Raw genomic sequence first — 22226 nt, 5'->3', positions numbered from 1 at the left:
ATTGGGACGGTAATGGAACCAGTTTATAAGGAGCATTAGGACGGTAATGGAACCAGTTTATAAGGAGCATTAGGACGGTAATGGAACCAGTTTATAAGGAGCATTAGGACGGTAATGGAACCAGTTTATAAGGAGCATTAGGACGGTAAAGTAACTCGTGTATTATGAATCGCCCGTGTGGCTGGTTATGGAAACCCATATCATGAGAGTTTGTACCATTTTATTGTCATCTCTGGCGCAATCATTCCGTTCAGTAGGGTCCGGGAAATGGCTGCGGCTTCAGATAGGTCTACGACGGCCAACTTAGATGTGTAGGTGGGTGGCAGTGGCTGGAAGGAATTTCAGCCAACACATGGTATGATCTCTGTAATCGCGCCGGCCTGCGATAGTATAATGTTTTCTGTAAGGGCGCCGGCCTGCGATAGTATAATGTTTTCTGTAAGGGCGCCGGCCTGCGATAGTATAATGTTTTCTGTAAGGGCCCGGCCTGCGATAGTATAATGTTTTCTGTAAGGGCCCGGCCTGCGATAGTATAATGTTTTCTGTTAGGGCGCCGGCCTGCGATAGTATAATGTTTTCTGTAAGGGCGCCGGCCTGCGATAGTATAATGTCTTCTGTAAGGGCCCGGCCTGCGATAGTATAATGTTTTCTGTAAGGGCGCCGGCCTGCGATAGTATGTTTTCTGTAAGGGCCCGGCCTGCGATAGTATAATGTCTTCTGTAAGGGCGCCGGCCTGCGATAGTATAATGTCTTCTGTAAGGGCCCGGCCTGCGATAGTATAATGTCTTCTGTAAGGGCCCGGCCTGCGATAGTATACTATCTCTAGGACGCTTCTTTAAACAACCTCCCAGAGAGCGGGTCCCAGATAAAGACACAGATGAGACAATGGATAAGATGGACAGCAACACGAAACCCTTGTCCATCTCTACCACTGAGGTAGACAAGACAATGGTTGAACAGGTAAGGAGAGAGGATTCAGTCACGGCCACCCCCCCCCCCCTTTCACCTTCTAGTTTCTGGACATTTAACTTAGGAATTTTGAACTTTATTAACTAATCGAACATCCGATTAGATAACAGTAAAACGAGAAGATATGAAGTTTTTAACTGCTAGGGCCGCTATCACACCTGCTGCAACTGGTAGCTCTATTGAACTTGACTGTTTGATTTAGGCGAGATTATAAGGTAAAGTGGACCAAGGTCTAAAGGAAGTGGGTGTGGCTTATCTCATTTAGCCATTTAACAGCATGAAATACCAAACAAGTAAGTCTCAACCATTCATTTTTATTTATCCATGAATACTGTGCTAGTTCGTACATGGTTGGGTTGTTTAGTGTTATAGTTGTTATAGATGTTATAGACTCTATAACATCTATAACATAATATTGAGGTTGCCTATGTTAGCGTATATTTGAAAACTGTAGGTTGTAGGTATAGGCTATAGCAGCGGCTATGGGTACAGTAACCTAGTTATGTAGAGGCGTAAGTATAGGTGGTCTGTCGAGGACAAATTGTCGTGTTGGTGCGTAGACTTGGTTGGTCAAGCCTACTTTATACCGATGAAGTAACTAATGAACTATGGAATATTCGGCATATTATAATTCAGATTATCGTAAAAATTAGTTTTTAACACAGCTTAAAGTATGTATTTTCTAAATATAATTGCATACTTTTTCCTGTAATTTATTTTCAAGTCAATGTACATGTTGATTCATGTTATTATGTTTTGTTTGAATTTTCTTTGCAGGAGTTAATTTGTTTCATTACTAAGTCCCGTGGTCAGTTGAGTATTGAAATATGGCAAGCAGCACCCCATGTAAGTATTTGCAGTTGTCATTTAGGAATATATGATTAGGCGACTTATTTCTGTTCATTTTAAGCTTGTATGTGATAATTATAATCACGTATAGTGTTACATAAAATAAAATATAAATCACAATAGTGCAGCAGGAAAATAGATGGAGCTGACACACATTTTGATCTGAACAGTTTTGTGTCGTGTTAAATTAAATACTACTATTACGGTGTTGTATAATGTGTTGTTTTATGTTTTTTGAAGTGTTAAATCAAGTCTTTGTATCCAGCGGTATGTTTCCTCCCATGGTGTGGCCTGGCGGTAGAGCGCTAGACTGCTAACTCGAAATTTTGAATCCGGACCCAAGTCAGTAGAATGTCTCTGAGTCGACCCAGCTCTCATGGGTACCTAATTCACGTTAGGGAAAACAAAGGCGGCTGGGCATAGTACTGACCACACTGAACTCTGTTTCATCTGTCCCATGTGTGTTGGGCACGAACGGAAAGATGATGAGATGATGGTGTTGTAATAATTTGTAGTGCTGTGTTTAGTGCTGTGTTTAGTGTTGTGTTTAGTGCTTTTTAGTGCTGTGTTTAGTGTTGTGCTAAGTGCTGTGTTTATTGATGTGTTTAGTGTTTAGTAATGTGTTTAGTGATGTCTTTAGTGCTGTGCTGTGTTTAGTACTGTGTTTAGTGCTGTGTTTACTGCCGTGTTACATCCAATCCTTGTGTCCAGTGGTGCTGGTAACGGGTGCCACAGGGTACGTCGCCTCCCACGTTGTCCAGCAGCTACTGCAGCAAGGTCACCGTGTCCGCGCGACCGTGAGAAGTCTGAAGGATCATGTCAAGGTCAAGCACCTGCACGAGCTGTGCCCGTCAGCTGAACACAAGCTCGAGCTGGTGGAGGCGGATCTGTTGGACGCTGACTCCTGGACTCCGTGCGTCTAATTTCTCACTTCTTTGTTTAACGTTATCCACACCCTCTTGCTATAGTTAATCTTGTTTTAAACACTTCTGTATGTTTTGTATCATTTTTTACTACTTATTTGTCTTATTATGGTAATATTTTTGCTTTCCCGCTTACAGAAAAATAGGCTTAAGTATTAAAATCGTAACGAGTATTAGATCCAATACGAAGATTTATACTTTTTGGGCCATTTCCGATAACCAGAAGTAGTACTTTAACCTACAATATCTAAAAAATTAAATCTTCAGGATTTGATAGTTTTTATATCGCTTTAAGCAACACTTTCTAAGATATTTTTCGACTTTTTTTTTTCTTGAATTCAGATAGTTTTGTCACAAACTTACCTACACTTTTTATTGCCCTATAAACTGGAAGTGTCATTCTATGTCTTGAATATACGAAAAACTCCAGGGTAGTTTATTCCCACTTAATGTGTTTGGTGAACTTGTATTTTTGTATTGCTATTTCCAGTGTTGTTTCTGATTCTATATCTGATGTTTTATTGTCTGACCCCACCACTAGTTCAGTCCAGGGGTGTACCTATGTCCAGTGTTGTTTCTGATTCTATATCTGATGTTTTATTGTCTGACCCCACCACTAGTTCAGTCCAGGGGTGCACCTATGTCCAGTGTTGTTTCTGATTCTATACCTGATGTTTTATTATCTGACCCCACCACTAGTTCAGTCCAGGGGTGTACCTATGTCCAGTGTTGTTTCTGATTCTATATCTGATGTTTTATTGTCTGACCCCACCACTAGTTCAGTCCAGGGGTGCACCTATGTCCAGTGTTGTTTCTGATTCTATACCTGATGTTTTATTGTCTGACCCTACCACCACCAGGGCAGTCCAGGGCTGCACCTATGTCCAGTGTTGTTTCTGATTCTATACCTGATGTTTTATTGTCTGACCCCACCACTAGTTCAGTCCAGGGCTGTACCTATGTCCAGTGTTGTTTCTGATTCTATATCTGATGTTTTATTGTCTGACCCCACCACTAGTTCAGTCCAGGGCTGTACCTATGTCCAGTGTTGTTTCTGATTCTATATCTGATGTTTTATTGTCTGACCCCACCACTAGTTCAGTCCAGGGCTGTACCTATGTCCAGTGTTGTTTCTGATTCTATACCTGATGTTTTATTGTCTGACCCATACAACTAGGGCAGTCCAGGGGTGCACCTATGTCCAGTGTTGTTTCTGATTCTATACCTGATGTTTTATTGTCTGACCCATACAACTAGGGCAGTCCAGGGGTGCACCTATGTCCAGTGTTGTTTCTGATTCTATATCTGATGTTTTATTGTCTGACCCATACAACTAGGGCAGTCCAGGGGTGCACCTATGTCCAGTGTTGTTTCTGATTCTATACCTGATGTTTTATTGTCTGACCCCACCACTAGTTCAGTCCAGGGGTGCACCTATGTCCAGTGTTGTTTCTGATTCTATATCTGATGTTTTATTGTCTGACCCCACCACTAGTTCAGTCCAGGGGTGCACCTATGTCCAGTGTTGTTTCTGATTCTATATCTGATGTTTTATTGTCTGACCCCACCACTAGTTCAGTCCAGGGGTGCACCTATGTCCAGTGTTGTTTCTGATTCTATACCTGATGTTTTATTATCTGACCCCACCACTAGTTCAGTCCAGGGGTGTACCTATGTCCAGTGTTGTTTCTGATTCTATATCTGATGTTTTATTGTCTGACCCCACCACTAGTTCAGTCCAGGGGTGCACCTATGTCCAGTGTTGTTTCTGATTCTATACCTGATGTTTTATTGTCTGACCCTACCACCACCAGGGCAGTCCAGGGCTGCACCTATGTCCAGTGTTGTTTCTGATTCTATACCTGATGTTTTATTGTCTGACCCCACCACTAGTTCAGTCCAGGGCTGTACCTATGTCCAGTGTTGTTTCTGATTCTATATCTGATGTTTTATTGTCTGACCCCACCACTAGTTCAGTCCAGGGCTGTACCTATGTCCAGTGTTGTTTCTGATTCTATATCTGATGTTTTATTGTCTGACCCCACCACTAGTTCAGTCCAGGGCTGTACCTATGTCCAGTGTTGTTTCTGATTCTATACCTGATGTTTTATTGTCTGACCCATACAACTAGGGCAGTCCAGGGGTGCACCTATGTCCAGTGTTGTTTCTGATTCTATACCTGATGTTTTATTGTCTGACCCATACAACTAGGGCAGTCCAGGGGTGCACCTATGTCCAGTGTTGTTTCTGATTCTATATCAGATGTTTTATTGTCTGACCCATACAACTAGGGCAGTCCAGGGGTGCACCTATGTCCAGTGTTGTTTCTGATTCTATACCTGATGTTTTATTGTCTGACCCCACCACTAGTTCAGTCCAGGGGTGCACCTATGTCCAGTGTTGTTTCTGATTCTATATCTGATGTTTTATTGTCTGACCCCACCACTAGTTCAGTCCAGGGGTGCACCTATGTCCAGTGTTGTTTCTGATTCTATATCTGATGTTTTATTGTCTGACCCCACCACTAGTTCAGTCCAGGGCTGTACCTATGTCCAGTGTTGTTTCTGATTCTATATCTGATGTTTTATTGTCTGACCCCACCACTAGTTCAGTCCAGGGCTGTACCTATGTCCAGTGTTGTTTCTGATTCTATATCTGATGTTTTATTGTCTGACCCCACCACTAGTTCAGTCCAGGGCTGTACCTATGTCCAGTGTTGTTTCTGATTCTATATCTGATGTTTTATTGTCTGACCCCACCACTAGTTCAGTACAGGGCTGTACCAATGTCCAGCGTTGTTTCTGATTCTATACCTGATGTTTTATTGTCTGACCCATACAACTAGGGCAGTCCAGGGGTGCACCTATGTCCAGTGTTGTTTCTGATTCTATATCTGATGTTTTATTGTCTGACCCATACAACTAGGGCAGTCCAGGGGTGCACCTATGTCCAGTGTTGTTTCTGATTCTATACCTGATGTTTTATTGTCTGACCCATACAACTAGGGCAGTCCAGGGGTGCACCTATGTCCAGTGTTGTTTCTGATTCTATATCTGATGTTTTATTGTCTGACCCATACAACTAGGGCAGTCCAGGGGTGCACCTATGTCCAGTGTTGTTTCTGATTCTATACCTGATGTTTTATTGTCTGACCCATACAACTAGGGCAGTCCAGGGGTGCACCTATGTCCAGTGTTGTTTCTGATTCTATATCTGATGTTTTATTGTCTGACCCATACAACTAGGGCAGTCCAGGGGTGCACCTATGTCCAGTGTTGTTTCTGATTCTATATCTGATGTTTTATTGTCTGACCCATACAACTAGGGCAGTCCAGGGGTGCACCTATGTCCAGTGTTGTTTCTGATTCTATATCTGATGTTTTATTGTCTGACCCATACAACTAGGGCAGTCCAGGGGTGCACCTATGTCCAGTGTTGTTTCTGATTCTATATCTGATGTTTTATTGTCTGACCCATACAACTAGGGCAGTCCAGGGGTGCACCTATGTCCAGTGTTGTTTCTGATTCTATACCTGATGTTTTATTGTCTGACCCATACAACTAGGGCAGTCCAGGGGTGCACCTATGTCCAGTGTTGTTTCTGATTCTATATCTGATGTTTTATTGTCTGACCCATACAACTAGGGCAGTCCAGGGGTGCACCTATGTCCAGTGTTGTTTCTGATTCTATATCTGATGTTTTATTGTCTGACCCACCACTAGGGCAGTCCAGGGGTGCACCTACTTCCAGTGTTGTTTCTGATTCTATACCTGATGTTTTATTGTCTGACCCATACAACTAGGGCAGTCCAGGGCTGCACCTATGTCCAGCACGTGGCCAGCCCCTTCCCATCAGCCCCACCCAAGAGGGACGATGACCTGATCAGACCAGCTGTAGACGGCACGTTGAACGTCCTGAGGGCGGCACTGGCGTCTGGTACCGTACAGAGAGTGGTGCTCACAAGTTCTGTTGTTGCCGTAGCTTGTAAGACATTCTTGTTATATATATACATATACGTATATGTATATATATATATATATATATATATATATATATATATATATATATATATATATATATATATATGCTGTTGGTAATAAGTTAATCTTAGTACTCACCTTTAAAGATCACTAAATTGTAGTGGGCGTATACATATGACTAGATTTACACGTTTTGTTGCTTTCATTCTTATACAGATGTTTCTAGCGGAGTCAACCAGAATTAACCAGTATAAGGAACAAACTGGGCTCCGTTGAAAGATGGATTGGATTTACAACTTCTGGGAGGGGTTGGGGGGGGGGGGGGGTCTGCGGGAAGTTTACAAAACGGTTGAAGTAAATGTACTGAAATGTTTCCACATTGTTCAGGTCAGTATAAAACATTCTCTCCACTCTACTCCACCAGCTGCAGGTGGGAATGTGACACCCTACACAGAGAGCGACTGGGCTGATGAGAAGTCTCCACATACAGGTGCTTACAACAAAAGCAAAATTCTGGCAGAAAGAGCTGCTTGGGATTTCGTGAAAACTGTACCAGGTAAGCTGAATATTTAAAACTGTACCAGGTAAGCTGAATATTTAAAACTGTACCAGGTAAGCTGAATATTTAAAACTGTGCCAGGTAAGCTGAATATTTAAAACTGTGCCAGGTAAGCTGAATATTTAAAACTGTACCAGGTAAGCGGAATATTTAAAACTGTACCATGTAAGCGGAATATTTAAAACTGTACCAGGTAAGCGGAATATTTAAAACTGTGCCAGGTATGCTTAGTATTTAGATTGGATCAGCTATTAGTAATATTTATCAGATGACAATACATACAATTGATTGGTTAAGGTCTGTGCATATTTAATATTAATCTACCACCTCCGATAATTCAAACAGAAAATGTATTATATGTCCTAGTGTATACAAGCATTGGTTCAATAGTTCTATTTTATTGAGCATTTTAATTTGGTTTGAGATTTGATCGTGAGGGTATTTATTTTGACATAATATTTAGATAACGTTTTTAATAGTGTATTTATTTTGCCATAATATTTAGATAACGTTTTTAATAGTGTACCGCAATGTAAGATCTTAAATTGTGTTAAGTAGCTTCAGTAAAAGATCTATACCTTGTTTAACTCTAAGAGACATTTCTTACCTGTCCTTTCAGCAGAGAGAAAGTTTGAGCTGGCTGTTGTGAATCCTGTTCTGGTAGTTGGTCCAGCACTTCACGGAAACCCTGGTACAAGTATTGAAGTTTGTATTCTCATGTCCCTCTAGCTTGTCTGTCTTGTGATGAAGTTTGTATTCTTGTGGCCCTCTAGCTTGTCTGTCTTGTGATGAAGTTTGTATTCTTGTGGCCCTCTAGCGTGTCTGTCTTGTGATGAAGTTTGTATTCTTGTGGCCCTCTAGCTTGTCTGTCTTGTGATGAAGTTTGTATTCTCATGTCCCTCTAGCTTGTCTGTCTTGTGATGAAGTTTGTATTCTCATGTCCCTCTAGCTTGTCTGTCTTGTGATGAAGTTTGTATTCTCATGTCCCTCTAGCTTGTCTGTCTTGTGATGAAGTTTGTATTCTCATGTCCCTCTAGCTTGTCTGTCTTGTGATGAAGTTTGTATTCTCATGTCCCTCTAGCTTGTCTGTCTTGTGATGAAGTTTGTATTCTCATGTCCCTCTAGCTTGTCTGTCTTGTGATGAAGTTTGTATTCTTGTGGCACTCTAGCTTGTCTGTCTTGTGATGAAGTTTGTATTCCCATGTCCCTCTAGCTTGTCTGTCTTGTGATGAAGTTTGTATTCTTGTGGCACTCTAGCTTGTCTGTCTTGTGATGAAGTTTGTATTCTTGTGGCCCTCTAGCTTGTCTGTCTTGTGATGAAGTTTGTATTCCCATGTCCCTCTAGCCTGTCTGTCTTGTGATGAAGTTTGTATTCTTGTGGCCCTCTAGCTTGTCTGTCTTGTGATGAAGTTTGTATTCTCATGTCCCTCTAGCTTGTCTGTCTTGTGATGAAGTTTGTATTCTTGTGGCCCTCTAGCTTGTCTGTCTTGTGATGAAGTTTGTATTCTTGTGGCCCTCTAGCTTGTCTGTCTTGTGATGAAGTTTGTATTCTTGTGGCCCTCTAGCTTGTCTGTCTTGTGATGAAGTTTGTATTCTTGTGGCCCTCTAGCTTGTCTGTCTTGTGATGAAGTTTGTATTCTCATGTCCCTCTAGCTTGTCTGTCTTGTGATGAAGTTTGTATTCTTGTGGCCCTCTAGCTTGTCTGTCTTGTGATGAAGTTTGTATTCTCATGTCCCTCTAGCTTGTCTGTCTTGTGATGAAGTTTGTATTCTCATGTCCCTCTAGCTTGTCTGTCTTGTGATGAAGTTTGTATTCTCATGTCCCTCTAGCTTGTCTGTCTTGTGATGAAGTTTGTATTCTCATGTCCCTCTAGCTTGTCTGTCTTGTGATGAAGTTTGTATTCTCATGTCCCTCTAGCTTGTCTGTCTTGTGATGAAGTTTGTATTCTTGTGGTCCTCTAGCTTGTCTGTCTTGTGATGAAGTTTGTATTCTCATGTCCCTCTAGCCTGTCTGTCTTGTGATGAAGTTTGTATTCTTGTGGCCTTCTAGCTTGTCTGTCTTGTGATGAAGTTTGTATTCTTGTGGCCTGTAGCTTAAGTATGTGAAATTAGTTTCTCGTCAGTTTATGTCTCCCTGTGTCTAAAAACTTTCACGTGAAACAGCTGGCTATCTCACACTACAGATATGTCTAAAGTCTCTGCTTGTTACCCCTGCCATCAGAGCTACATCTAAACTTGGGAAGTTCGTCTCAGTCTTCATCAATTAGTGTGACGGTCCCATCAGGGCTAATTAAATGTAAACAAATCTGAGCCCTTGCCAGATTAAATGATAAAAATAATAGTGCAAAAAAGTGACATCTTTATGGTGTCAATTGTGAAATGAAAGTAGGCCTACAATTCGTTTCTTGAAATTGTAGCACATTTTAAATTGTCAGATTAATACCCAAACTATTACTTTCTATAATGGTGTGTGGTTAAATAATGACAAGGCACTTAAAAATATATTCTGAGTACAATTATAAATAGTTGAACATAAAAATATATTGTGAGTGCAATTATAAATAGTTGAACATAAAAATATATTGTGAGTGCAATTATAAATAGTTGAACATAAAAATGTATTGTGAGTGCAATTATCAATAGTTGAACATGAAAACAGTTTCAAAATAAATAAGGTGTAATTCTTTATTTTAAAAATATTCATCAATGAAACGTACTTTGCTCTAGCATGATATCCTAATGTTGACACAATATGTGCACTCACCTGTATGTAGATAATTAAACGGCTAATGGAGCATAAGATACCCAGGTGTCCAAAGTTTACCTTTGCTGTTGTTGATGTCAGGGATGTTGCTAAAGCTCATGTTGTGTGCATGACGTCACAGGAAGCTGCAGGTATGTTGTTCAACTAGTTGTTGGTGTTGGTTGTTTTGTTAGATGTTTTATACGCTGTATTGGCTATATTGTTGGGTGTTTTGCACGCTGTTTGTATTGACTGCTTACCTTCTGTTTCTCAAATGACAAAGTTTGACATTATTTCCCCTCAGGAAAACGTCACATTTTGAGTACAGCCAATTTGTGGCTGTCCGACATTGCTAAAATTTTAGACAGTGAATTTTGTCAACATGGTAATTGGCCTACATTTTCATTTTTAAACTAAATTATTGTAAATATTTTATCTAATAGATATTGTAAAAAAAACTTGAAGAAACGCAACAATAAGCTTCAATTACTATTGGTACATTACTGAAATAGACACAGTTCTTTGAGCTTACACTAGTACTTTATTCTTAAATATACAGACGACACGTCCTGTCTCTGACTCTACCTTTCGTTAACTGCCTAACATGTACACATTAACTACACACCACGGAAGACACAGTGAATATTGACGGGACGTAACCATGATATACATAATACAAGGGACATAACAGTCGTTAACAAGACTTAATGTAAAAATTATAAACGTAATCACAATTCACTGATAGAAACGAACGATTTAAAATATGATTGCTTTTTTTTTTAAATATAATAAACACAATAAATACAACAGGTACTTGTTGGCTGATGTAATTTAATCGTCATTTGTTACTGCAATATAAACTATTTTTATAAAGTTTGTACCCATAAAAATTATTGTTTTAGGCTACAATATTCCTACGGGCGAGCTGCCAAACTTTGTCACAAATTTGGCTAGCTTTTTTGATAAGGGGTTGCACTCTGCCAAAGTTTTTGCCAGTAAAGTTATTTTGTTAGACAACAGCAGGGTAAGCGTGATCAATTTTTCCTGAACTCTTGGCTGGGTTTTTTTTTTCATTAGTCTTGTTGGTTGTATTTTTGGCTGGGTTTTGTTTCATTAGTCTTGTTTGTTGTACTCTTGGCTGAGTTTTGTTTCATTAGTCTTGTTTGTTTTACTTTTGGCTGGGTTTTGTTTCATTAGTCTTGTTTGTTGTACTTTTGGCTGAGTTTTGTTTCATTAGTCTTGTTTGTTGTAATTTTGCCTGGGTTTTGTTTCATTAGTCTTGTTTGTTGTACGGGTTAGATGTTATACATCAAAGATGGTATATTGAGGAGTGGTATACGTGAGAGATTATATACATGGGAGATGGTGTACATGGGAGATGGTGTACATTATATGGAGGATGGATTACAAGAAAGATGATAACTTGTACGATGTTATAGATGAGTGTTTCTCATATTTGACCATGGAGGAAACGAGCTAGGGTAGTGTTATATGGTACAAATCAAACAAAAAATATGTTCCCTAATGAGATGATGTCAACACATGAAGGCTGGTCACAACTGTACCAGAACTACTTTACCTCGTAGATGCAAATGTTAACATCGTTGTTATGAAAATATATTTGTTATATGTGTTGTTAAATAATTAGTACACAGTCGCGCTTCAATATTTAATATTTTTTTAGTGTAACGTATCAGAATCATATAGTTAGCACTCACTGATTTCTTCGTTTAATTGTATAAGAATATTTGTACCTAAACTATGTCGTACAATTGATACGTGTTTTAACCCAGAGTTGTATTGTGTACAGTAATGTTTGTGTATTGTGTACAGTAATGTTTGTGTATTGTGTACGGTAATGTTTGTCTCTCACACAGATGACCAAGGTACTCAACATCAGTCCACGTGATGTGAGGACCACGTTCATAGACATGGGCAACTCTATGATTGACCACGGTTTGGTCAAGAGATCAGACAAATACAAGGGAAGGCCTAGTGCAGGTAATAGGCTTTCACCGAGTGCAAGTACTAGATGTAAGCCTAACACGCATCATTGATCCTAGTCAAGTAAAATCTTAAACTCTAACACACTAGGTTTAACACTAGGACATTAATTAAACAGCGCATATAATTTACTCTAGTGCAGGAAATGATTTAAAAATATCGAAAACATTTTTTTCACTTATTCATCGCTTAATAAGATAAGACAATTAGACACAAATATTTTCTGTTGCTAATTATGAGAATGATCTCCCTTGTTTGACTTCAGGCCAACAACAAGCCAGCGAGTGAGAGAACCATGTACGAGTTGTCGGTCATGATTTGCTTATTGTCTGTAGTCAGTCAAGTTTTACTTATTATCTGGAGTCAGGAGTCAGTCATAATTTAAATATTGTCAGGAATCAGTCATGATTGTATTAAATCACAAGTCAGCCATAATTAATATTGCTGTATATACTAAACTAGTCATCCGTTGTGTAAGCTGCTTCATATTGATTCAATTTTTACTGGAAAAAAAGCACCAATGTATCTTATTTAGGATTAAAAGGGGCATAACTCCTTATTCATAGACTGTGTTACAATAATGGAGTTATGTCCCTCAACTCTTTATTCTTTGAAAAAGAAAATATCTAAGATTTCCTTTCAATGTATTTGTAATTGAAAAAGTATAAAATTTTGTGTAAAGAAAGTTGAACCTCTTTATTTTTATAAAACTTGAACAAAACAAACAGAGTATACTGCTTGATATTCAATTTTATGACCATATTGAACAAGTGCTAAAGAAATACCTAAAAAAAATAAACAAAGATATTTTTAAACTTCATTTATTACATTTTTTTTTCTTTTTTTTTTCTTTTTTTTTTCTTTTTTTTTCTTTTTTTTTTCTTTTTCTAATTCTAATAACATAACTTTTCCGGTTGCTTAAAATGTGTATCATTTTAATTCTCAGTAATCCCAAATTTATTTAAGTTCTACTTAAAAAACCAAATCCCCCCCCCCCCCCCCTCAGCCCACCACGCCGATGGGAAAAAAAATTTAAGGTTTTTTTTTTTAATATAATTAGACGTTTTGTATTAGGTCTATGTATAAGTAAACCATCTTAAATGAATGAAAGTAGGCTACAAGTAAGAAAGAAATATTACTATTGTAAGTCTGTATCAGTCCTCACAAGCCGATTATAAAAGCTGTAATACTAAAGCGAACATGCAAGGCAAACTGACGCTGTAAATCACATGTCTGAGGCGGAAAAAAAATATTACATTCCGTAAATGAATTGCTCTTGGTAATTCAATTGTCATATACATATGTTTTATACAGATGGTATATATATATATATATATATATATATATATATATATATATATATATATATATATATATATATATATATATATATATATATATATATATATATATGATTTTTAAATCTTGGGCATTTTTATAGACAATATGCAATAAATATTTAATTCATTACCTTGTATGTGGTTGATGATTCAATTTCCAAGTTGGTTTTACTTTACCCAGTGAGTGTTTGTTGAAAATTCGAAATTTTAAAAACTCCTTTCTATAGCTAACTCCTGTCTCATCAGTGTAACATTGTGGGGCTGGCTTAGCTTGGTGAAGCTGTTATTTTTTAATGAATGTGTTGTATCTATGTTGAGCATTTGTATCTTAAGTTTCATTCACACATTTTTTTTCCAAAGGAAGGACTGGAAGGGGATGGGAAGCTCTTTGAGACTCGCGGGGGAGTGGGTTTACATTTCCTGTTCGTTCCTAGGGGGGAGGGGTGGTGGCTATGAACGTGTATCGTGGGGGGGGGGAGGGAGGGTGGCAACTAAGAGATGCCTTCAAGAGAGTAATTGTCTCGTAGTTTTCTTGTTATCTCAGTGTTGAATTATTGTAGCCTCGATTGTTGTTATCGTTATAAAATCCTTAAATCCCATTTGATCCGTCTATCCTAGTAGAGTTGGTATAGCTCATAGTAGCCAGTGGCGCTCTTATATTCTTGTGTCATATCTCAGCGATGCTTGTCCATCCCATTATCCTAAATGATAATTTATATATCTTAGTGGTGTTCGTATATCCTAAATGATAATTTATATATCTTAGTGGTGTTCGTATATCGTAAGTGATAATTTATATATCCTAGTGGTGTTCGTATATCCTAAGTGATAGTTTATATATCCTAGTGGTGTTCGTATATCCTAAGTGATAATTTATATATCCTAGTGGTGTTCGTATATCCTAAGTGATAATTTATATATCCTAGTGGTGTTTGTATATCCTAAGTGATAATTTATATATCCTAGTTCACTTCTTATATCCCATCCGAGGTTGTTATATTCAACAGCGGATCCTAAGCTGACTTAAAGTAAACTTTAAAGTACATAAAAACGAACTAAGACTTGTGATAAAACGAGGTTTATCAAATTAAATAAAGGCCACAAGAACTAAGTTTCATTTATATTCAATTAAACCGCCTACGTAGACCACGTGATAAAAGTTTGTGTGTGGGTGGAGGAAGAGAAAGCCAGGGACGGAGTTATTAAATTAGAACCGACTGCTCTGTGTAAATAATTTGTAAAAAAAAAACGACAGGTTTCTCTGTGTATATTTTATCTCAGCAACATTAGCCGCTATCTGAATAAAACAGGCGGCGGGAAATGAAATGTACCTGTAGTTCACATTTCTGGTGCCAAGTTCGTGCTCGTAGAAGGCTGTCTAGTTCTAGTCTAGTTTATATCACATCTATTGTCGGTCATTGAGTCGACATTTTTATCCCCTTTTTTGCGTGTCATAAGATCGACATTTTTGTCCCATCTGTGTGCCTGTAATAAAGTCGACATTTTCATCCCATCTTTTTGTCTGTAATAAAGTCGACATTTTTATCCCATCTGTGTGCCTGTAATAAAGTCGGCATTTTCATCCCATCTTTTTGTCTGTAATAAAGTCGACATTTTTATCCCATCTGTGTGCCTGTAATAAAGTCGACATTTTCATCCCATCTTTTTGTCTGTAATAAAGTCGACATTTTTATCCCATCTGTGTGCCTGTAATAAAGTCGGCATTTTCATCCCATCTTTTTGTCTGTAATAAAGTCGACATTTTTATCCCATATGTGTGCCTGTAATAAAGTCGACATTTTCATCCCATCTTTTTGTCTGTAATAAAGTCGACATTTTCATCCCATCTTTTTGTCTGTAATAAAGTCGACATTTTCATCCCATCTTTGTGCCTGTCATAAAGTCGACATGTTTATCCCATCTTTGTGCCTGTAATAAAGGCGACAAGATTTTATCCCATCTATGTATCTCTCATGAAGTCGACATTTTAACTATTTGCCCTCCATCGAGTCGATATTTATCCCATCGATTTGTTTATTTGCCCTTACTTCGCTAGTTCGTCAAATCGATCAAGTGGCTTGTTGTTTCTTCAAATTTTGGTTTGTCAACACGCAAACATAAACCTGATTGGGTGTAATACAGACACGCCCACACATACACGTCCACACAGACACGCTCACACACACAGGCCTACACACAAACAAGCTTACACACACATACACGTTTACACAGATATGTCCACACAGACACACCCACACAGACACACCCACACAGACAAACCCACACAAACACGTCCACACAGACACACCCACATAGACACACCCACACAGACACGTCCACACAGACACACCCACACAGACACGCCCACACAGACACACCCACACAGACACACCCACACAGACACGCCCACACAGACACGCCCACACAGACACGCCCACACAGACACGCCCACACAGACACGCCCACACAGACATGCCCACACAGACACGCCCACACAGACACACCCACACAGACACACCCACACAGACACGCCCACACAGACACACCCACACAGACACATCCACACAGACACACCCACACAGAAACGCCCACACAGACAAGCTTACAAACACATACCTACACACACAAGCCAACACACAAGCCTACTCACACAGATCTACACACACCCAGGCCTACATGCCTGCATACAAAATATAAATTTTACAAACTGCATCTGCTTTAAATGGCCGCCTGCAATATTTAAATGTATGTAAATAAAAGATTACTGGGTTTTTTTTAAATGAGACTACATTCTCAATTTTTTTAGAACAATTTTGATCCTCTACTTTAAATTTTTATGCGCGCCCAAAAATAATCAATCGATTCAGGCGCATTATTAAAGTTGTTGATAGAAGAAAAAATAAACATTATCTTTAGATCGGCTTCTATGCATTTTCAGGAAAATTTGTATCTAAATTAAGAAATTCGTAACTAGGTCTCGTATTTTTGAAAAAAAAATTTTTGGCTTTGTGTTGGTCTTTTAGTATCTTAGGTTCAACTATAGGGGTGGGATTTTCATCTTTGTGTTGGGTTCACAAGGTTATACGTGCCGATGGTCATTCGTTTTTTTCTGTTGGTCAGCTGTTCTTTTCAGCTGGTGAAAATATATGTAAGACGTGAGAGGGGTCTTAAGTGGCAGAGTGGTCGAGTGATAGATCACTCAAAACTCACTACCGTTGATGTTAGGCCCTAGTCGGGAATACATTCCCGAGTCCTCTCAGCTGTAATGAATACCTGACTCGAGCAGGAGCAGTTGAACTCTACTTTACCTACTACAGTTCCGTCTAGTTTTACTTGTGTCTCCTTCAAGCAATAATTAGGTTTTATTCCTCTTTAAAAAGTACCAAACATAAGTTATAACCTTAAAACACCTTCAAGTTTTTCTCGACCATGTCTGTTTGAAACCCTCTAGTCAATATTTACTTTCTCGTATATACGAAGTATAGAGAAAGTATTGTAATCGTGCAAAAAAAATCGACACCTCACTGATACGGAAAAACATAATTTTGCAATCTTGTCCGTATGTCTGTGTGTCTGTCTGTCTGTGTGTCTGTCTGTCTGTGTGTGTGTGTCTGTCGTGTGTAAACACGATTACTTGAGTACCGTTACAGCTAGGTTGATGAAATTTCATATATAAATATTTTATCAAAATCGTAGATCCGTATCAACTTTTGAGCGAATTCCGATAACCGGAAGTGGTACTTTTCCTACTTTGAATTTTTCAAAAGTCTATAACTTGAGTACTATTTCAGATAGATAAATGAAATTTCACATGTAAGTAAAAGATCTAATTCGCTACTTTCTGTTAAATTTTGAGTAATTTCCGTTGACCGGAAGTAGTAATTTACGCTACTTCCGATTTCTCAAAAAACTAATGTAAATTTTTAAAGTACTAATAATATTGCGCACTATTATGCACTTTTTTATTTGGCGTTCACTTGGTGTGCAATTCTTTTGTCTACGAGATTTTATTCTATTTTTAAAACTTTAAGTATTTAAAATGGATTAAAAATCATGTCTATAGCCCGAGTTCCCATCCCCTGTTATTTTATATAAGAATATTCGAGAAAGTTTTGAGGAGATCACTTCCGGTTTATTTAATTTCGCGTTATTGGCAATAAACACAATACAATCATGTTTCATCTGTTGCTTAGATCATAATAAATTACATTACTTTAGCAGCTTGAGAAATGAATGAAGTGCCGTAAAAGTACACCAACGAGCCATTATACAACTGAACGAGTGTGTAAAAGGTGGGATAAAAATCGTTGACTTAGCGTTCATTTCCGTCAGTGGCGCGTGTTTTTATGTGTGAGTGTAGCGGTGAACCCCGCGAGTACAGCATGCACGTGGGTTTAACTTGAGCGCGTGCCAGTTGCTCACGACTGGTGCTACGTGAATCACAGCTGACCACAGTCAGGCGCTCGCTTTCTGCCCTAGTTCCTCACATCCCTGGCCACAGGAGGCATTGATACTGTAACCATGACGGGGCGAGTTCGTGTCACCATTTGATGTCACCATTTGATGTCACCAGTTCGTGTCACCATTTGATGTCACCAGTTCAAGTGATCATCTCCATGTTACCATTTGGATAGTGGCTTATCTTTTCTAACTGCAACTTGAGAATTCGTATTATTATTAACAATGGTTTTATTACAAATTCAGTGCAACGTGTATAAACCTTTCAATGTTGGCTATTAATGCATTGTATCAGCTGTTTACTTCCATACCTACGCGGAAGCCAGACTTTAAGTCAAGCAAACAAATCTGCCTCTCTAATTGACCAGGCAACAAACTGACCAGGCAACAAATTGACCAATCAACAAACTGACCAGCCAACAAACTGACCAGTCAACAAACTGACCAGTCAACAAACTGACCAGTCAACTAACTGACCTGTCAACTAACTGACCAGTCAACAATCTGACTAGTTAACAAGAGACTACTTTACAAAATGACCAACTCACACGCTGGTCACGCAGATGACACTTAAATCAACCCAGCATTTAAATCAACCATTTCTTTCCTCTCTCGGACCCTGAAATATAACCATGTAGACTACAGACGCAATGAAAAGATCGGGAAGTAACAAGATTCTTATCCCAGCCAACCTGGTGAGTACAGCCAGAGTTACAAATGTTGTATGTTGGCCAATGTTACAAATGTTGTATGTTGGTAGACAAATCTCTCGTACATTAGAACGGTGTGAGTACAACCAATGTTACAAATGTTGTATGTTGGCCAATGTTACAAATGTTGTATGTTGGTAGACAAATCTCTCGTACATTAGAACGGTGTGAGTACAACCAATGTTACAAATGTTGTATGTTGGCCAATGTTACAAATGTTGTATGTTGGTAGACAAATCTCTCGTACATTAGAACGGTGTGAGTACAACCAATGTTACAAATGTTGTATGTTGGCCAATGTTACAAATGTTGTATGTTGGTAGACAAATCTCTCGTACATTAGAACGGTGTGAGTACAACCAATGTTACAAATGTTGTATGTTGGTAGACAAATCTCTCGTACATTAGAACCGTGTGAGTACAGCCAATGTTACAAATGTTGTATGTTGGTAGACAAATCTCTCGTACATTAGAACGGTGTGAGTACAGCCAATGTTACAAATGTTGTATGTTGGTAGACAAATCTCTCGTACATTAGAACGGTGTGAGTACAACCAATGTTACAAATGTTGTATGTTGGCCAGTGTTACAAATGTTGTATGTTGGTAGACAAATCTCTCGTACATTAGAACGGTGTGAGTACAACCAATGTTACAAATGTTGTATGTTGGCCAATGTTACAAATGTTGTATGTTGGTAGACAAATCTCTCGTACATTAGAACGGTGTGAGTACAACCAATGTTACAAATGTTGTATGTTGGCCAATGTTACAAATGTTGTATGTTGGTAGACAAATCTCTCGTACATTAGAACGGTGTGAGTACAACCAATGTTACAAATGTTGTATGTTGGTAGACAAATCTCTCGTACATTAGAACGGTGTGAGTACAACCAATGTTACAAATGTTGTATGTTGGTAGACAAATCTCTCGTACATTAGAACGGTGTGAGTACAGCCAATGTTACAAATGTTGTATGTTGGTAGACAAATCTCTCGTACATTAGAACGGTGTGAGTACAACCAATGTTACAAATGTTGTATGTTGGCCAGTGTTACAAATGTTGTATGTTGGTAGACAAATCTCTCGTACATTAGAACGGTGTGAGTACAACCAATGTTACAAATGTTGTATGTTGGCCAGTGTTACAAATGTTGTATGTTGGTAGACAAATCTCTCGTACATTAGAACGGTGTGAGTACAACCAATGTTACAAATGTTGTATGTTGGCCAATGTTACAAATGTTGTATGTTGGTAGACAAATCTCTCGTACATTAGAACGGTGTGAGTACAACCAATGTTACAAATGTTGTATGTTGGCCAGTGTTACAAATGTTGTATGTTGGTAGACAAATCTCTCGTACATTAGAACGGTGTGAGTACAACCAATGTTACAAATGTTGTATGTTGGTAGACAAATCTCTCGTACATTAGAACGTGTGAGTACAACCAATGTTACAAATGTTGTATGTTGGCCAGTGTTACAAATGTTGTATGTTGGTAGACAAATCTCTCGTACATTAGAACGGTGTGAGTACAACCAATGTTACAAATGTTGTATGTTGGCCAATGTTACAAATGTTGTATGTTGGTAGACAAATCTCTCGTACATTAGAACGGTGTGAGTACAACCAATGTTACAAATGTTGTATGTTGGCCAGTGTTACAAATGTTGTATGTTGGTAGACAAATCTCTCGTACATTAGAACGGTGTGAGTACAGCCAATGTTACAAATGTTGTATGTTGGTAGACAAATCTCTCGTACATTAGAACGGTGTGAGTACAACCAATGTTACAAATGTTGTATGTTGGCCAGTGTTACAAATGTTGTATGTTGGTAGACAAATCTCTCGTACATTAGAACGGTGTGAGTACAACCAATGTTACAAATGTTGTATGTTGGCCAATGTTACAAATGTTGTATGTTGGTAGACAAATCTCTCGTACATTAGAACGGTGTGAGTACAACCAATGTTACAAATGTTGTATGTTGGCCAGTGTTACAAATGTTGTATGTTGGTAGACAAATCTCTCGTACATTAGAACGGTGTGAGTACAGCCAATGTTACAAATGTTGTATGTTGGTAGACAAATCTCTCGTACATTAGAACGGTGTGAGTACAACCAATGTTACAAATGTTGTATGTTGGCCAATGTTACAAATGTTGTATGTTGGTAGACAAATCTCTCGTACATTAGAACGGTGTGAGTACAACCAATGTTACAAATGTTGTATGTTGGCCAGTGTTACAAATGTTGTATGTTGGTAGACAAATCTCTCGTACATTAGAACGGTGTGAGTACAACCAATGTTACAAATGTTGTATGTTGGCCAATGTTACAAATGTTGTATGTTGGTAGACAAATCTCTCGTACATTAGAACGGTGTGAGTACAACCAATGTTACAAATGTTGTATGTTGGCCAATGTTACAAATGTTGTATGTTGGTAGACAAATCTCTCGTACATTAGAACGGTGTGAGTACAACCAATGTTACAAATGTTGTATGTTGGCCAATGTTACAAATGTTGTATGTTGGTAGACAAATCTCTCGTACATTAGAACGGTGTGAGTACAACCAATGTTACAAATGTTGTATGTTGGCCAACGTTACAAATGTTGTATGTTGGTAGACAAATCTCTCGTACATTAGAACGGTGTGAGTACAGCCAATGGTACAAATGTTGTATGTTGGCCAATGTTACAAATGTTGTATGTTGGTAGACAAATCTCTCGTACATTAGAACAGTGTGAGTACAGCCAATGTTACAAATGTTGTATGTTGGCCAATGTTACAAATGTTGTATGTTGGTAGACAAATCTCTCGTACATTAGAACAGTGTGAGTACAGCCAATGTTACAAATGTTGTATGTTGGCCAATGTTACAAATGTTGTATGTTGGTAGACAAATCTCTCGTACATTAGAACGGTGTGAGTACAGCCAATGGTACAAATGTTGTATGTTGGTAGACAAATCTCTCATACATGAGAACGGTGTTAGTCGGACTAAAAGTCTAAAAGAGCCGATACATTACTGCTAGGGATGTAATTCTAGAGACAATGCTACACTAATTCATCATCATTTTCCCCTTTCGTGCACAGGACACATGGGGCAGGTAAAGTTTCAATGACCTCGGCATACTAGAGGGTAGTGTGGTCAGCACTATACCCAGCCGCCTTTACTTTCCCTAACGTGAGCTCATTCTCGTTAAAGCTGGATGGACTAATGATTGTGACCCAACTACAACCCCCCCCCCCCCCAAGACTCCACAATGATTGTCCATATAACCCCGACTGTTATGACCGTCCATATAACTAAGACTGCTATGACCGTCCATATAACCAAGTCTGTTGTAACCGTCCATATAATCACGACTGCTATGACCGTCCATATAACCAAGACTGTTATGACCGTCCATATAGCCAAGACTACTATTGTCGTCCATATAACCAAGACTGTTATGACCGTCCATATAACCAAGACTGTTATGACCGTCCATATAGCCAAGACTGTTATGACCGTCCATATAACCAAGACTGTTATGACCGTCCATATAACCAAGACTGTTATGACCGTCCATATAACCAAGACTGTTATGACCGTCCATATAACCAAGACTGTTATGACCGTCCATATAGCCAAGACTGCTATGACCGTCCATATAACCAAGACTGTTATGACCGTCC

The 22226-nt window shown here is 38.7% G+C and overlaps 2 protein-coding genes across 3 annotated transcripts in view; both read left to right on the top strand.

Moving 5' to 3' along the window:
• The first annotated feature begins 1160 nt into the window (after positions 1-1160).
• On the top strand, positions 1161-12825 carry LOC131930234 (uncharacterized). Of its 2 annotated transcripts, none has more exons than XM_059286646.1 (11): positions 1161-1262; positions 1747-1815; positions 2530-2731; positions 6545-6726; positions 7147-7278; positions 7904-7986; positions 10055-10175; positions 10328-10408; positions 10926-11047; positions 11901-12024; positions 12293-12825. In XM_059286646.1, the coding sequence occupies exons 2-11, from the start codon at positions 1797-1799 to the stop codon at positions 12313-12315; spliced, it is 1089 nt and encodes a 362-aa protein (XP_059142629.1). In that variant the 5' UTR covers positions 1161-1262; positions 1747-1796; the 3' UTR covers positions 12316-12825. The 2 variants fall into 2 exon arrangements, with proteins under 2 accessions (XP_059142629.1, XP_059142628.1); XM_059286645.1 differs by having other exon boundaries at positions 7901-7986.
• A 5460-nt stretch (positions 12826-18285) lies between these two features.
• Positions 18286-22226, top strand: part of LOC131930237 (QRFP-like peptide receptor) — a 97663-nt gene continuing 93722 nt past the window's right edge. Inside the window, exon 1 of the mRNA XM_059286649.1 lies at positions 18286-18520. The gene's annotated coding sequence lies outside the window, so the exon portion shown is untranslated. The remainder of the gene's footprint in view (positions 18521-22226) is intronic.

The sequence above is a fragment of the Physella acuta genome, unplaced genomic scaffold, assembly GCF_028476545.2.
Source record: "Physella acuta isolate Inbredline_101_S28 unplaced genomic scaffold, ASM2847654v3 ptg001743l, whole genome shotgun sequence".
NCBI lineage: Eukaryota > Metazoa > Mollusca > Gastropoda > Physidae > Physella > Physella acuta.
The sequence above is the reverse complement of the archived record's forward strand: the minus strand, read 5'-3'. Positions and strand labels throughout refer to the sequence as shown.